The following is an 18604-nucleotide window of genomic DNA, read 5'->3' as shown; positions in this document are numbered from 1 at the left end:
AGATTTAAGTGACTTGATCAAGAAATCGTGAAGTACAGATCGAATTAAGGTCAAGATCAATCAATAGGATTCTTTAATAATGGGTTTGAAAAATACTTGATATGGCTAAATGAAGTTGACATACAGCACGGATATTAAAGCAACTTCAGATCATCTTGTTAAAGTCAATATGAGCCCCTAAAAGATAAAGGCATGATTCGGTACAGGATTCATAGACTTCTTAAAGAGAGAAAGTCGGTCATGAGAGAGAAAGTAGAGAGAGAAAGTGAAGAGAAAATTTTCGTATCCTTCAAAAATGGCAATCATGATTGAGATCATGAGAGATTATATCAGGATGATTTAATATGAATTAACAATAATTGATGTTATCAATTTCGAATAAGGATCGGATCGGGATCCGATCTACTGCATGAATTTCGGAGCAGTCCCAGATCATCATATTTTCATCTCAAGTTCATCCTAAGGTCTGTGATGCAATCAGAGAGAAAGAATAACCTTAGAGAGACAAAATCCATAATGAGAGAGAAAGATCTAGAGAGAGAAAATAAGAAAAAAATTTAGAGAGAGAAAATGTAGAGAGAAGATAGAGAGAGAAAGTTCAATTCTAGAGAGAGAAAGACTTAAGAGAGAAATGAGAGAAACTTTCTCTCACATGTATTTTTATTATTATTATTCTTATATATATATTTTTTTTTTCTTTTTCTTTTTCTTTTTTTCTTTTTCTTTTCTTTTTAGAGAGAGAAAATAGAGAGAGAAAGAGAGAGAAGAGAGAGAAAGAGGGGAGAGAGAAAATTTTTCTCTTTTCTTATTATTATTATTTTTTTTTTATTTTTCTATTCTACATTTTCTTTTCTTTTCTTTTTCTTTTTCCTTTTTCTTTTCTTTTTCTTTTTCTTTTTTTTTCTTTTCTTTTCTTTTCTTCTTCTTCTTCTCGGGCTTTCATTGGGCCGAAATAGGGGACCTAGAGGTCCCCGTGCCTTGACCGGTCGATCACGGCCATACCATGCCCGACGGTGGCTGGCGGTAAGGGCGGTCTTCCCCCGAGTTCGGAGGGACTAGAACCGACGGTCGGTGGTGACCGTTGGTGTCGGAAAATCGGAGAAAAGAAGAGGTCGAAACAGGAGGTTTTCCTTTCCAACAAAATCCAACGACACCCGTCGTCGGCCATCGTGCCCACAGGCACGGGGAAGAAGGGGAAGAAGAGAGGAAGAGGAAGGAGGCCTTACCATAACCTCCGATGACCCCCACCGGCATGAAATCGCGGCGAGCACAGGTCGAGGAGTCGCGGCTTCAATCGAGAAAATCGAAGAAAAACTCCGGCGATCGTCGGTAGCTGATGGATCTACTTTTAGAGGAGAGGAGGGGGGTCTTATAGATAACGTCCTAGGGTCTTTTAATGGCCCTAGGACTCCGATTCTTGATCGGAATCGGGGAAGAGGAAGACTCCGATCGAGAGTCTTCCTCCCTGTTCTATTTTTTTTTTTTTTTTACAGGGCTTTAGTGGGTCGGGTTATCACATTCTATCCCCCTTAAAAAAAAATTTCGTCCTCGAAATTTAACATACCTTCATTTTCAAATAAGTGTGGATATCTCATCTTCATATCGTCTTCAAGCCCCAAGTGGCCTCTCTCTCTTCATGATTACTCCAATGAATCTTTACATACGGAATGATACGTCGTCTTAGAACTTGCTCTTTTCGATCAATAATTTGGAGGAGAAATTCTTCATAGGTTAGATCTTTATGAACTTGCAATGGCTCATACTTTATCACACTGTTTGGATCAGGTACAAACTTTCTCAGTAGTGAAATATGAAAGACATTGTGCACTTTGGATAAATCTGATGGTAAGGCTAGTTCGTAAGCAACATCTCCTACTTGATTTAAAATTTCAAAAGGTCCAATATATTGCGGACTCAGCTTTCCATGTCTCTTAAATCTCATGATACTTCTTGTAGGTGATACTTTTAGAAAAATATGATCACCGAAGTAAAATTTCAATTCTCTTCTTTTTCTATCTAGCCAACTCTTCTGTCTATCCTATATTGTCTTGAGTCTTTCCTGGATTAGATAGATTTTTTTTTCTAGCATCCTTTTATTATCAGTAAAATCCTTCCTTATTTACAACTAACGTATTTCATAATATATTTTGATTTAAAGGATTAATATTTTTAATCAATTCAGACCATCACACTTTTGCTGCGCACTCTGATCTCAACTTACCAAATTATCTAAGTCTATCAAAAATATCTTTGTATGTTAAATCAATCAAAGATAGATCCAACTTTCAAATTTCATATACAATTTAGGATAAAATTTAAGGTTTTCTTGTCATTACTATCTCTTAGGCATAGCACATCAAAATTAAATCTTCATCCACCTTCTATGTTTGAACTTATTATATAAGCTTCACCACTCCTCAAGAATCCAATGTGTCTAGAATTAATTTGAGTTAACCTTCGATTTACCTTACAATCAGTTAGACAACTTTCAAACCAACCTTTCTTTGCAAAGAAATTAACATCAAAATCAGCAAAAGTATCATGTCCTTTATCCATATAGGTTTAGTATTCCAATGTCATCAAATATACCTAACATAATATATCAATACCTCCCGCATCATTCTAGGGTCAACACTTTTCGTACTCAGGTCAACCTTGCTGATTGAAATCTAAGATATAACTCGTCAATTCTATTATAGACATCATATGCCACCTATGCATAAATTTCATCATAATACCTATTGATTCGAAATCAAATTATTGAATCTTTTTTTTTATATCTATCATATTCCTCATGATCTTAGCCTCAAGTTCAAATATCACTAAAGTCACAATCCTGAATAATGATAACCTTAAGTTCAAATACCACTTAAATCATATTCTCTAGTGATCATATCCTAAACTTTATATCATTCTATCACGTCCTTAATGATCATAATCTTAAGCTCTGATATTATCCATTATACTCCACTCGGTCACATCCTATTGATCATACATAATATTTTGACATCACTTTATAATCTCAATGATCTTAAACCTAAGCTCTGATACCATAAAATGTCACGTCCCAAATCCGGGACATAACACGGCCATGCTACCGAGGGATGGAGCCCACGATAACACGAAGCCAATCTATCATAATCATCTAAAATCCGTCAAATAAAAAGATTCAATTCTATTATTCATCAAATAATCGAACCAATATTGGTTCAGAGCATCTAAATTCAAAAGCAAGTACTAACCCGAATCTCAATATTCATAAATAACTACAAATCTATGATTATAAAATAAATTAAATTTTTGTTGCCAAATTTTTCAGCTTGCTATGTCGATCTTCAAGCTTGGATTCTTTTTGCCGATCCTAACCTTATTTCTCTGTTCAAACAAAAAGAAAACAAAAAGAATATGAGCTACACTAGCCCAGTAAGTAGAACTTGCACTTTCTTATCGGATCAAACATAAGTTTTTCATGATAATGCAATATTTATAAAATAACAGGTAATACAAAATACAGCATTTCATAGAGCATATAACAAAATAAGTTATAAACTCATCATGCATGCATAAATCATGTATATTTCACAATCATGAATCGTAAATCATTTTCATCATGTATTCATGTCATGTTTCAAAATATTGCTCACAGATATTCGTACTAAGGTCACTATTATACCCGTGACAGGGCCATGTTTCTTAATCGACAGAGTTCTTAATTCATGTGCCAACTTTATACCTGCTGGCAGGGCCATGTTTCGTGTGAATGCTAGCTCCGGATGTCGACCTTCCCGAAGAAATTCATTCATAGCCATCTGAGAGCTTTTGAAATCATTATATCTTTTTCGTAAAGCATACATATATATAGATAAAAAAAATAATGAAATTCATGCTTCATAATCATGCTATTTTCGTAAGACATATTCATGAAATCAATGCTCATAATAAAACATACTTTTTCATATCACATATGTCGATCCTTATTTTATGAAAAATATGATTTCATCAATAGCATTTCTTTACATAAAAATATGATCATTTAAAAATAAATAAGGAGCATAAGATCTACTTACCTCGTTCATCCTAGATCTTCAGACTTTGTTAAAAAAATCAACTAATCCTATTTAAAATATCAAATCATCATCAATTTCTATTCCATAAATATAATAAAATTAAATCATAAGGAAAGAGAACTATTGTCCGGATGTGTCGGACCATCCAGATACCAGAGCAATTCAGGGTCTCTGATCTGAGGGTCAGATTTAAGTGACTTGATCAAGAAATCGTGAAGCACAGATCGAATTAAGGTCAAGATCAATCAATAGGGTTCTTTAATAATGGGTTTGAAAAATACTTGATATGGCCAAATGAAGTTGACATACAGCACGGATATCAAAGCAACTTCGGATCATCTTGTTAAAGTCAATATGAGCCCCTAAAAGATAAAGGCATGATTCGGTACAGGATTCATAGACCTTCTTAAAGAGAAAAAGTCGGTCATGAGAGAGAAAGTGGAGAGAGAATTTTTGTATCCTTCAAAAGTGGCAATCATGATTGAGATCATGAGAGGTTATATCAGGGTGATTTAATATGAATTAACCATGATTGATGTTATCAATTTCGAATAAGGATCGGATCGGGATCCAATCTATTGCACGAATTTCGGAGCAGTCTCAGATCATCATATTTTCATCTCAAGTTTATCCTAAGGTCTGTGATGCAATCAGAGAGAAAGAATGACCTTAGAGAGACAAAATCTATAATGAGAGAGAAAGATCTAGAGAGAGAAAATAGGAAGAAAATTTAGAGAGAGAAAATGTAGAGAGAAGGTAGAGAGAAAAAGTTCAATTCTAGAGAGAGAAAGATTTAAGAGAGAAATGAGAGAAACTTTCTCTCACATATATTTATTATTATTATTATTCTTATATATATATATATTTATTTTTTTTTTCTTTTTATTTTTTTTTCTTTTTCTTTTCTTTTTAGAGAGAGAAAATAGAGAGAGAAAGAGAGAGAAGAGAGAGAAAAAGGGAGAAAGAGGGGAGAGAAGAAAATTTTCTCTTTTCTTATTATTATTATTTTTTTTTATTTTTCTATTTTGCATTTTCTTTTCTTTTCTTTTTCTTTTTCTTTTTCCTTTTTCTTTTCTTTTTCTTTTTCCTTTTTTTTCTTTTCTTTTCTTTTCTTCTTCTTCTTCCCGGGCTTTCATTGGGCCGAAACAGGGGACCTAGAGGTCCCCGTGCCTTGATCGGTCGATCACGGCCATACCATGCCCGGCGGTGGCCGGCGGCAAGGGCGGTCTTCCCCCGAGTTCGGAGGGGCTAGAACCGGCGGTCGGTGGTGACCGTCGGTGCCGGAAAATCGGAGAAAAGAAGAGGTCGAAACAGGGGGTTTTTCTTTCCAACAAAATCCAGCGACACCCGTCGCCGGCCATCGTGCCCACAGGCACGGGGAAGAAGGAGAAGAAGAGAGGAAGAGGAAGGAGGCCTTACCACAACCTCCGTGACCCCCACCGGCGTGAAATCGCGGCGAGCACAGGTCGAGGAGTCGCGGTTTCAATCGGAAAAATCGGAGAAAAACTCCAGCGATCGTCGGTGGCTGATAGATCTACTTTTAGAGGAGAGGAGGGGGGTCTTATAGAGCTCGTCCTAGGGTCTTTTAATGGCCCTAGGACTCCGATTCTTGATCGGAATCGGAGAAGAGGAAGACTCCGATCGGGAGTCTTCCTCCCTGTTCTTTTTTTTTTCTTTTTTTTTTTTTTTTACAGGGCTTTAGTGGGTCGGGTTATCACACCAAATGCTAGAAAATTCAATGTTAGCCAAGCCCTGATTCTAAAGTGCACATGTATAAAGAATATGCTATACAACATATAGAGTTTGCACATCATATATACATATATCTTAATAAAAATTTTCAATAGCAATGTAAAAAAATAAAGTTATATGAAGATACTTAGAGAGAGAGAGAGAACTTATCTTTGTTTTCTTTGATTTTGGAAGCGTCATAAACACCTAAGTCATGAACTTCATGGCTGAATACGGGCAGGCTATGGACAAAGTTCTCTGCTGCAAATGGGATGGGAGCAAACTTCCCTAACATATGGGGATTTATGGGAATTAGAGTTTTGATGGGACTTTGGAGAAGGAAACTTTTGGAGAGGCGTAGACTGAATATAGAACGGGGCAATCATGCATCAATCACCACACCAACTATTTTGGGATCAAGGCTTAGTTTGAGTTTGAGCTGTATGCAAACATGAATCACCATCATGGAACTAAACTCTCGTTTTTCCCCCCTGGATTGAAATCATAAATGATCGTAAGAAAATTTGTCATCTCAAAATAAATAACAAAATTTGGTATTGCTCCTTGAATTGATTTTGATGATTACAAAGTATTTGAGAGAATTACTAATGATCTTGGCTTGAAAAAAGACTTATTGCATTTCAGGGGCAAATTCGTAATTTTATCAATACCTGATTTAGAAGCCTCAAGAACAAGAACAAAAGACGTGTAGTCTACTGGAAAAAATTTCAATATTTTTGAAAATATATTTTGCAAGAAAACTAGGTTTTTATTTTTGAGTCGACCCTATGAGTCGACTCATGGCCTAAAGAGCTGAACGGCACGCTGAAATTTTGGCTGGCACTCTCTGTGAGTCGACCCTATGAGTCGACCTTATGAGTCGACCTCTGCTGCTTTGTAGGCCAAAATTATAGAACAGTCGTTTTCTGTTCTATTCCACAGAGGTCGACCCTATGAGTCGACCCATGAGCATGAGTTGACCCTATGAGTCAACCCCTGTGACGGAAAAATTTCGCAACGACTAGTTTTTCACCCATTTTATTTGCATTTAATGCTCATTTAATGTGCTCTAACAGCTCTATTTCAGCCCAGATTACTTTCCACCATTATTTGAAGATATATATAGGGACTTAAAGGAGGAAATCATATATACATAGAGAAAAAGAGAAGGGTTTTAAAAAGGATTTCAAGCATACATTTCAGCTCTAAGCAAGAGCCCACTCAAAGTATTCAAAAAGCTTTTAATCCAAGTTCACCAACTTCTCAAGTGCTCATTCAAGTCTCCAACCACCTTGAAAAAATCAGAAAGAGCTTTCTTCTATTTGAGTAAAGTGTATTTAAAGCTTCATTCGCTCATTAAAGAAGCTTATTTTGTATTTTCTATGCTGTTAATTGTAATACTCTTTTTTGAGTTATTATTTTTGTTTTGGAAGGGTTCCAAAACGTGGGAAGGTTGATCCAAACCTTGAATCGGATTGTATTGGGTTGGCTTGTACCCGGAAAACAAGTGGACTAGCTTGGGATAGCTAGAGTCAGAGTTTCCGACGAGTGTATTCAGGTTGAATACAAGTTAGTGGATTGAAATTTCCAAGTAGGAGCTTGGGGAGTGGATGTAGGTGCAAGGTTGGCACCGAACCACTATAAATCCTCTTGTTTGTGTTGTGCCTAATTGCTCTTCTTTAGAACTTCTTTATTCTCTTGCATTTTTGCATTCAACCATTAGCCTTGAATCAATTACACTCTTCTTACTTATCTTGCTATTGTTAAATAATCTTCATAAATTGAAAGTTAAGTTTAAAATTTTTAGAAACCCAATTCACCTCCCCTCTTGGGTTGCATAGCTGGACAACACTTGACTTCTCCATCATACATGTTTAAAGAATTGGGCCTCATGAAATCATAAACAAGCATATCATCCGAAGTGGGAAAGAAAAATATACAAGCTTGGCGACAAAATTCTTTCTAGCTTCAAACAGTCATCATGGTTCTTGTTAGATTTGAGTAGTCGAAATATGAAAACTAATCCGCATGAAAGGATAAGGTTACGTATATCCAACCCTCTCCAAAACCTGCAATGGTAGAGACTTATATATTAGACCATCATTTTTATATAGTTTGATGGTTAAAAACATAATGGCATCCTTTTTAAGTTCTCTTTTCTCATGTCACAGCTTAGATAAGATTGAGACCAGTCCAAAGCAGAGGCTAAAATGGCCTGGTTTTCTGCATGATAACCCCTAAATGTTGAATTAGAAATAGAAACCCTTGGAACGCCGATGTGAATACAAAAAACTGATACTATAAGCAGTTTTGCGGTATTTGGTTGAGAGGAGTAGAGGTCTGAAATCGAAATCGAAATAAGTGACTTCCATTCCAACTGTTTGGTTGGGAGAAGTCTCATTCCGTTTTCAGAGTGGAATGAGAATGGCTTAATCTATATAGAACTCAATCCCTACTCTCCTTCATGAATTTAAATTTCCATTCTAATTCCGATCACAAACTAAACGCTTCAGAGAATTTGACCATTCCGATTTCAAATCATTCTGATTCCCATTTCCATTTTGATTCCGATTGCGAACCAAACACCCCATTTGTTTAGCTTCATATATTAAGAGGATATTTGATTCGCAATCGAAATTAGAATGAGAATCGGAATGGCTTGAAATCTGAATCGGAATGGCTAAATCTCAAGAAGCATCTAATTCGTAACCGAAATTAAAATTGAAATCAAAATTGAAATAAAAAATTAAATCCATAGAAGAGAAAATATGGATTGAGTTCTATATATATATTGAACCATTCTCATTCCATCTAGAAATCGAAATCGAAATGAAACTCCTTTCAACTAAATGATTAGAATGAGAATCACTTATTCCGATTCTGATTCCGGACCTCCCCCTCCCCCACTAAACACCCTCTAAAAAGACTAACGTTTTGGTAATTGCCATTCATACTGATGAAGTTCCAGGCGGGTAACGCTACTTCGGCCCTTAACAATGCATTCTGAAGCAAATTCAAACACCCATACCCAGACACCCCAAAAATAATATCACATTGTTGATTTTGCTGTGGTGCCAATGTCCAAATCTGTGCAAACAATAAATAAATGCCAACAGAAACCGTAATCTAGAGCTCATGCACAACCTTTTCTCAATCTTCTGAACAACACAAACCAGGGGATCTGCATGGTTAAAAATTATAAATCTGCACTTATGGCTACTTCTAAAGAGACATGAGACATTATTTCTTCCAACCTCTTTTTCTTCCAAAAATGCATCCAAAATTCAGATATTAGAAAAATATTTTTTAATGCAATCAATATATACATACTGATTCAAGACTCTGAAGGAAGTTCGTCCACGACAACAAATTGTTAGTGAAACCCCACCTTCTCAATAGCACAGCGTAAATTTTACATGGCAAGCTTAAAAAATTTTGACAACATACTTGACTACTGAATCCCAGAAAAACAACAGCTTCTTCATGTACCCCATAAATATCAGATCTAATAAAGATCAGATCATCAAATGGTATCATCATGTTTCAATTCCGCAATATCAAATCTTCCAAGGGGGTAAAATGAAATATTTAACAATTACAGAATATATCAAGTAACTGCCATAAAGAGTACAATACCTGAAAATCACATACCCAATCATAATCTCTCTTTCTCAAGGAGAAGAACCTTGTTTAATAAAGAATACCAGAAATTTCCAATTCCGCATCACTATCTTTCTAGTAAAAACCTCACAAAAAATCAGCAGTTATTCCAAAACTGGACGGTCATTTTTGCAAACACATAAAGAGATGATTACAGCAGCTGTGATCTTTGATAACCACAGCTAAATGAGATGTGCTTTCTTCAAAAATCGGATAGTTCTGCAGTAGTATGGCCATATTGATTCAATAAAATCGAGATATTTCTCACCCGCCCACTCTCCAAGTTGTTGGGCTTTCTGTCTGAAAAGATCCCTGTAATCTAAGTTTTTGATGTCTATTATAGGCTTCCAGAAAAGGGCCCAGAAAACTGCTTTGAGCTTTCCCTCAGCTATGTAATTATGCACCAACAAAGAGTATGTTGGTAGGTTCTTCACCAATCTAACAGCTTGCATGAAGACGAAAAGATACAGTGAACAGAGTCCTTGAATGATTTTTATATAAAGAGCAACGATTAGAGGCCCAAGAATCCATAAAGGCGTCAACTCCTTTGTGACTTCTACTCCATACACCACTCTGACAGTTAGGTACCATGGTATGCTGCAAGAAACAGCACGAGTTAGCTTTCTTTGCCAGCTAAAATCTAATTTTGCTCATAGCGAGCAAAATTATAAGAAGTAGCTAAATAAGTTTCAATAAGATAGTCCTACAACCAAAAGGAGAACAGAAAATCTTGCTTCAATTCTTTGATCCATTGATGACATAAGGATAAAGTGCATTATATTTGAAGAATGCAGTGAAATAATTTGCCTCATTAAACAGCAGACACAAACCATCCAGTTCAAAAACCCTCCAACCTAAATAAAAATAAAAAAATCACATCTTTGGACAAATTCAATGACATTTACTTACCATATAACTTTACATAATTAATTAAACAAAACCTCCTCAAACCATATGCAAACTCACAGGGACATTGAAGTAGAAGGCAAAAATAACTGAATAATGTAATATCCCATGCCATTAATTGCATGTCAATGCTAATTAAAGTTACAAACTACAGATAAGTGTTAGAACACTTTAATTTTTGTCATGGTTGACCGTGACTTAGAGGCTTTTGGTTCAATAAAAAAATGAACGAGTTTTACAAAATAACTGTTTGGATGTTTTCCATAGAACACTTTTCGCTAAAATTGGCAAGTTGTAAAACCTCAAAATTAAAGTTCACGGAAAATGGTTCCCCATTGTTATTCATAAAACATGTTTTACAAAAATTATGATTTATAATTCTATGATTTAGAAAAACTTGAAGATAACTAGACAGCCCCTTAGATTGATGGCAAAGCATTACCAGAATGACAGGCTCTTGATTTTGCCTCTGATGGTGAGGACTTAAATTCACCAACTAAGTGGAAAAATCAAACGAACAGCAAAAAGAAGAACTAGATCAAATAAAGCAAATAAACAAGTTTTCATTCAATCTAAAGTCATACATCTTTGATATCTTTGGTATGAATGATTATGAACACCAAGATAAACTCAAGAGTTAAGACCTTCATTCTATAAAGGATCGTAATACCAGGACAACAAGGCTATAAGAGGCCCATTCCCTTTCGATAGCCATAGTTATATAGAGGTTCAGAAACAGTCCAAATGAAGTCTTCTTGCCTTATCGAGCACAGAAATGTAGTTTTATACAAAAATAACTACCTATCCTTGGGTAGTTTCTTACATTGGTAACTTCCTCCTTCATGGTTGCTCTTCCAAATTGATAGTCAATTCAATGAATAACTACCAATACACAGCCTCCTGCATGCCTTATTGTATGAATGACAAGTAACCAAGACCAATTTGTCCAAGTATCATTTTAAAGTAACTCAATCTTGTGGATTGGTGCTTGTTACAGTTGGTCAACATCCACTTCTTTTATGTCAAGACTAAGTCAAAAGTCCAATTGCATATATAATGATTAAGCCATACTCAACTCAAAATTTATTTCAAAACTCCAGGTGCCACAGTATATCACACCATCTGTATGGTTAAGACCATATACATAAAAACTTTATAATTAGCTTAGAAGTAATGCAAAGGGAGAAAAAAGAGATCAGGGAGGTTGTTAATCACACAATCCAATTTTGAGGCATTGGAAAATGGAAACAACTTTTAGATACATTGAAATTATCCCAATATCCTTGCTGTGAAATCAATGCCCTCTCTAATCCTTCCTACTCCCTTTCACTGCCTCCTCTCCTTAGCCAAAAAAAAAAGGTTCATGATATATTTTTTCCCACACATGGAAGGGATATGGAATCAATACAGCCCATATCAAGGATTGAAATACACAAATATTGAAAGTCCACGTGTATATAGCTATCAGATGAAATCACCCAATATAATATTAAAATTTTATATTATTACAAGCATGGAGAAGGTGATCTTACAAACAATGACATCAATTGCAGTCAACATGATAGCCCTATCAAGTTAGTGTGAATATACAAGCACAATCGAGTAGAAAAATTGAACAGCAAAGAACAATTATGAGCAAAAGCACTTATCTCAGAACTTACAATATCAAAAGTGGGATAGATATTGTTGCATCAAGTCCCAGAAAGTACACAAGTGCAGCCTTCAACATAATCCCTGCCTTCATTCTCACAGTCACATGTTGACCTTCAGAAGTTACACCCTGGGCAGGTTCTTGCCAGATATTTTCATCCATTCTCTGACTAGATGTCTGTGTCCGCAGCATGATCAACCACTTCCTGAATAGTTTTTGTATTGCAAGAGATCCAGCTCTGGTGTCTTCTCTGCCTTCCGGTGCATAAGATAGTGGATGCTTTTGTCCATTATGAGAATCAGATAAAATTTTTTCACTATCATCTTGTGTGGAGAGCTGAACTGGTGCCTTGGGAAATTTTGAGCAACTGTCTCTGGCTTCTGGTTCATCATGCTGGGCATTGCCTTTAAAAGATGACACTTTGAAAGCTCTCCTCTTTTGTGAAATAATAGGTTGGCCTCTGGTACAGCAAGCATAATAATGCAAGAGAATTATCAGCAAGTGAGATTGTGAACATGATAAGGCCTCACAAGTACTTGATGTACATGACATTCTATCAGTAAAATATAACTATAATACAAACAATGAGATTTCTTCAGGACAACAGAAGAGAACACTTTTTCTTAAGCATAGGAACATCAGAGAACAATATTTCCAATAAAAGACAAACTAAACAAGTGAAAACACTGCAAAGATCTTTTGTTCATCCTACGCATCTTTCAGAACATAATGAAGGGTCAAGTGGAAGAGCACATGGTCTCTTCATAAATTAAAAATCAAAGCCAGATATTTTTTTAGAAAGACTTGTTATTGCAGTGGGTGCCACTCACCATTGAAACATTAGGATACTCTGAGACAATCTATATTAGAAAAGATAAATCTATACAAGGACATAACTCCAAAAGCAATACGCACCACTGATTGGAATAGAAAAATATTGACCTCATAGTGACAAATTAAACAAATAGTAAAGTGAGACTCTCCAGAGTAACGAGCCTGACAAAACAAGATTCACTATAACACTTACAAACCTTACAGATTATAGAGATACCCAAACGATATTTATCCATAATGTCTAATGGACTCATATCTCTGTTTACAGCCCTCCAGAATACCAATATTGAATTAAACAGGAAAGCAGATATTCGCACGGACATGTTATTGAACTCATCAAATTTTTTAGATCATAACTTAATCCACCTAGTGAGCATCATAAAGATGGGTTAAGGGGTTAACGATTTAAGTTTTATTCCTAATCTCATTAAACTATGTATCCAAACAATACCAACAATAACCAGCAACTGTAGATATAATCTTGGAACCAGAATTTTCAAATTTACATTAAAGAAAGATAAAAATGAAAAAGAAAACCCGCTAAGCTGTCATTTGCATTGGTTGCACCTGAATTCATCTCCAAGTTTTTTAAGCTAAGATTCAATCATCTCAATCTCTGATTTTCCATTTCATATATTCAGGTGCATCCATATAGACAAGGAACCTACAAGAACTGAGATCTCGTTCAATGCTTTGACATGGTAAGATAGGAAACCAAAGAGGCTCTGGTCTGCTGGTCAACATCACTTCGTTTACCATAATTCTGATGGCTTGGTTAATACAATGGAATATCCAATTCCTAATTTACATATTACAAATTTAACCATAGTTGCAACTTCAAAGCTAAAAAGCTAGAGAAGCACCTTAATTTGTTTTCATTCTCAAAAAGAAATATCAGATGCCATAAATACAAAACTTGTAGTAGAATAGGCATCAAAAAATACATGACAAGGAGGAACTTCTCTAGTAATAATAGCACCTTAATTTGACTTATAAGTTTAATGCACAAAAGAAAATTAAATAAGTAATGGTTTCTCAATTCCCATCATCCTCATGATCTATAATTTTTTCTTTTTGGTTAAAACAACTCCATATCCTATAACACATTATTTATGACAAACCAATGATACAACAGCCATACAATAAAAAATGTATTTCAACACAAATAGCATCTCACTGATAAATCTTTTACCTCTTACCTGAAATGCAACCGATGCTTCAATGGTATAAACTCATCTTTCCTTCCAATGAACTGAAATGCTGCACAAGATCTCCACCTCACTCCATGGATCAATGCTTTAGGCCTCAAGGAACAGGTTGAATAAGAACGCTGAAGCACATTGCAAGCATGCATAATCATAAAATATTAGAGATCTTGTTTGGTACCACACATGGAAACAGCAATACTTGGTAATTAAACATGTAGACAAATATCGACCTTCTGATTTTACATCTCTTATATATCCTTTTCTTAAGCCCAACTTCATGAAAATTCTATCATGTTAAAGTGAGGAATTTGTGGTACTAATATCTAAATGGAGGAAGAATGAGACAAACCTGGCAGTTATTTGGTATAAAATAACAAGGTGAAACAAAAAAGAAAGCAACAACTTTTGCTTAAGGGGGAAGTAACCTCCCAGGATCTGCTTTTCAGGGGATATGCCCTCCTAGTTCCGTAGGGTGTGTTTGGATTGAGAACAAAATGGGGGATATTACCCATAAAGTTGGGGGATATCCTGCCAAATGCCAAAAGAGGGTGGAGAATAGCGCCTTATACCATGTGGGTGTATGTGGGCCCACAAGTCATCTCTATTCCACCATTTTGGTGAAATAGATATATGATGGAAGGGGACAAACTTATCCCCTTCTAATTACTCTTTTGCACCTATCCAATCTTTAAACACTCAAAAAAAGTGGAAGGGCAATTTTGTCTAATGATACAATCCCCCTACTACAAAATCCAATGTGTATTAAATGCCCCTTATCCCATGTACTTGTCCCTTAGGCCAAATGCCAAAAAGCTCCCATTTCACAAAAAAGGTCTATCCCTCCAACAATACAAGGGAGATGCCTTCCGAAATCTATTCCGCAACCAAATACTACCCTAGGCCCCAATTTGGAAATAGGATAAGGGCCTTCATCCCCCACTTATCCTTCTCTTATCCTCATATAATTGACAAACACACCATTTTGGCCCCCCAAAATCACTTACACCTAACAGTTTGCTCAAACTAGGGATAAATGGGGACTGTTGGTTCTTTAAGTCCCTTGGAATTAGGTTTTGTCCCCAGTTTTTTATGCCACACCACAACCAATGATAAAATTACCAAAAAGCCCTTTAGCTAACAAAAATTAACCATAAAATAAAGGACAATTTTGTTTTCACCCAAACAAATTCATTATTGACATTGTACAAATGAAACACGACATGGAAATAAAATTTGCTAATCCCAAAAGAATTATCCCACCCTATTCTAGAACTAGATAACCTATCAAGGAAAACGATGACTTGTCCTCCTTTTGACTATATTGTTTCCCACCTAGAAGAACAAAAGTTTGACTGAATTCTCTACCACAGATTACAAAAGAATTCCATGATTAATTGTGTGACGCCACATCATCACTTCTTCCTAGATAAAGTCCATTACCAAACAGCACTTAAACCAACTAGTAAACAGTTAAACCCAAGAACAACTAGATGTCATCAAATATCTCCTAGATTTAACAAGTTAGATCCAATATTTTTTAATAAAATAAGCACATAACACTATCCACTTACAAGACATTGTCCTTAAGGTCTACGTGCATAAAACATGCAATTTCTCTATGATCCCAAATATTAGTTGCTTTAACTACAAGAAATTAATCATCCTTCTTTGAAGTTGCAATTTCACAAAACACCATGGAGATAAAGAAAATAAAATATGCCTCCTCTTCGCCGAAATTTCGAATGCAAAAGAAACATGACTAATGCATCCCACATGCTACATGCTCTTCTCCTGCAAGTGTGTCAGGATGTGTGTATGTGTGCGCTTGTGTGTGTGCGCGTGTGCGAGAGTGTGCGTGTGTGCAAGTGTGTGTGCGTGCATGTGTGCAAGTGTGTGTGCGTGCATGTACGTGTGTGTGCGCACGCGAGAGAGAGAGAGGGGGGGGGGCTGGAGGGCAGAAAGAGAGATTTTGTTCATGGTGAGGCCTCCAACCGATCCACTTCAAAGGAAATCCAGCCCACTATTTCTTCCAAAAAAGAATAAATGCCTTAATGAATTCATTCTCTCTATCATCCATCATCAAATACAACTATAATACAAAATTCCAAAATTAGACACTTGCATCAACTAATCTACATCCCAACCCATGTTCCTATAACCACCTCTCTCATCTTCAGTCATTTTTGCTCCTACCACATCATGCACGCACCTTGCTTGTTTCTTCTAGTGAACCAGTACTTTCTTATTTCTGCACTTATTGTCAAACAAATCTTGAGCTAGTACAACTCTTAAGTACTAACCACTTCTTCTACAACTTGCAAGCTCTTGCCACATGATGATGCATATCAATCAAGTAGCAAATGATGCAGATGAAGAAAGGATCCAATGGACAAAACAAAGGTTTTGATGGTTAATTTAAGCAAGAAGGCTAAAACAGCAGTCATCTAGATGCAAAAGCCATTTGGTCCAAATTGTCCAATCATTTCATTTGACGAACAAGTTGAAACCTCAGAATCTCTTAATAAATTCAGTCTTTCCTTTTCTCTTCTCCCAGTTATACTGGGTTATCTTAGGAAGTGTTTTTTGGATTAGAAGATGAATTTACCCTTCAAAGCATCATTTCTGCTACTATATCGCAATCAGTGATGTCTGCTTAAAGTCCACTTTTATATTTGTTATTTTCTGGTTGTTGCATGTTTCTAGTCTTGTGGTGTTACATGTTTGTAGTCTCCTCCTGTTGTAGTTTGTGTCTTTGAAGCCTGTAGTGGTGAACGTGGGTAGGTCATTAGATGATGCTGGAATCCTATTGTTGTATTCTATAGAAAAGATAAGAATGGGAAGGACAATGAAGCGTTATCCTCGTTCTTAAATTTAGGAGGTTGGCTCCCTTGAAGCACCCAAGATCTTCTTCCTCTTCTTCTCCAAACTCCACGGCCATATCATAAACAATCACTCAAACAAGTGAATAATTTTTCCCCCAACGGCCAGAAAAAGAAGCCAATGCCCCTAAAGGGGAAAACACGGTTAAAACCATAAAAAGCTCCATGCTTTTCATCAAATAACTCCCAATAAAGATAATCTTTAAATCTATTTTTCAAAACAAATAAGAAAAAACAATTTTTTACAGCAAAAATAGCCTCAACTACTCATGATTCAGCGGAACAGGACAAAGTATGCAAACAACAGGAGGATGGATTTCTGATACCACATACCTGCGTCTGGTGTGCTAACAACGCCATGTTCCTAATTTCGGACCCTCATTTTTGAACCCTAGATGCCCTGGAATGCCAGTAAAACATATTCATACTTACAGATATGCCGCCCATTTCAATAACATATTTAAAAAATCAACACATATAAATTCAGAACTAGAAATCAGAAGCAGCAAGCAGCATAACAAAGAAACTTTGTGGATAAAAATGTAAAGGAAAAAGGATAGGAGTTACCTTGAAAGCTTTGTTCCCACCGCCCTCTGGCGCCGCCAATTCCCCTCCTTCCCTCTGCCGCCGGCCGCCCGCCCGCCCGCCCGCCCGCCGCGCAGATGCCGTCCTCCTATCTCTCTCTCTTCCTTTTTCTTATCTGAAATCGCGCTGGAGTTTCTTTCTCTCTCTTCTCCCTCTTTCTTATCTGAAGTCTCCGAAATCGCTGCCCTCGGTTAAATAGAGGCCGCTAATCGAATGGGAAAGGGGCGGCTTAATTTGGGCCTGGGGCTCACCGGCTTGGGATTATCGGCATGTGGATGCCCAATCCGCCCGACCCGTTTAGACAACCGTTGCATCCTGGGTGCAGCTATTCCCGCTGCACAAAGAGGACGTTTGATCGGAGAGAATAAAAATTTAAAATCAAAATTAAAATAAATAATTTTTATCTTAATTATTTAATTAAAAAAATTATTTTAATTTTAATTTTAAAATAAAATAAAAATAAATCAATGTACGCAGAATTCAAATCCTATTCTCTATTCAATTTTTCATTTCAATTTTAATTTCAATTATAATTTTGATCATGAATCAAATATTTTGAAGAATTTGATCATTCTAATTCTGTTTCCGATCATGAACTAATATTTTGAAAATTTAATCATTTCATTTTTAATTTTAAATTATTCTCATTTTTATTTTCATTTTGATTCCGATTAAACATCCACAAAAAATTTTGCACGCTGCATCATTTTGTGTTATCCGTAAATGACAATTCTACCCCCATTTAAAGTTAGTGTCCTATTTGACTTGTTTAAGGTGCATTAAACATTCTGCCCGTTGCATGGCTTGCATTTCTTGACTTTTTCTGTTTTTTTTTTTTTTTTAAGATGACCTGTTACTAATTTGCCAAAAAAAACATATCATTACAACTAAGAGATTAAAGACAATGTAGGATGAGATTTCTTCGGTACAAAAATTAAGATTATGAAAACATAAACAGAGGTGTCAAAATGGTTTCCATCACTATATGAAAAACAAACAACAGTCATCTGTTAAAAAGAAAAATAAACAAACTACACCCAATGTATGTTTCGTATTAGAACTTAAAAGACTAATATATAGCAA

General features: G+C 35.9%; 1 protein-coding gene across 1 annotated transcript; it reads right to left on the bottom strand.

The window, feature by feature from the left end:
- Positions 1-9362: 9362 nt before the first annotated feature.
- On the bottom strand, positions 9363-17657 carry LOC140855559 (uncharacterized). Its single transcript, XM_073251521.1, has 5 exons — positions 17504-17657; positions 17270-17336; positions 14049-14179; positions 12026-12475; positions 9363-10055 (listed from the first exon to the last, which is right to left on the bottom strand). The coding sequence occupies exons 2-5, from the start codon at positions 17294-17296 to the stop codon at positions 9641-9643; spliced, it is 1023 nt and encodes a 340-aa protein (XP_073107622.1). The 5' UTR covers positions 17297-17336; positions 17504-17657; the 3' UTR covers positions 9363-9640.
- Positions 17658-18604: the final 947 nt, after the last annotated feature.

The sequence above is a fragment of the Elaeis guineensis genome, chromosome 2, assembly GCF_000442705.2.
Source record: "Elaeis guineensis isolate ETL-2024a chromosome 2, EG11, whole genome shotgun sequence".
Lineage (NCBI taxonomy): Eukaryota > Viridiplantae > Streptophyta > Magnoliopsida > Arecales > Arecaceae > Elaeis > Elaeis guineensis.
Note: the sequence above shows the minus strand (reverse complement) of the source record. Positions and strands in the feature narration are given on the sequence as shown.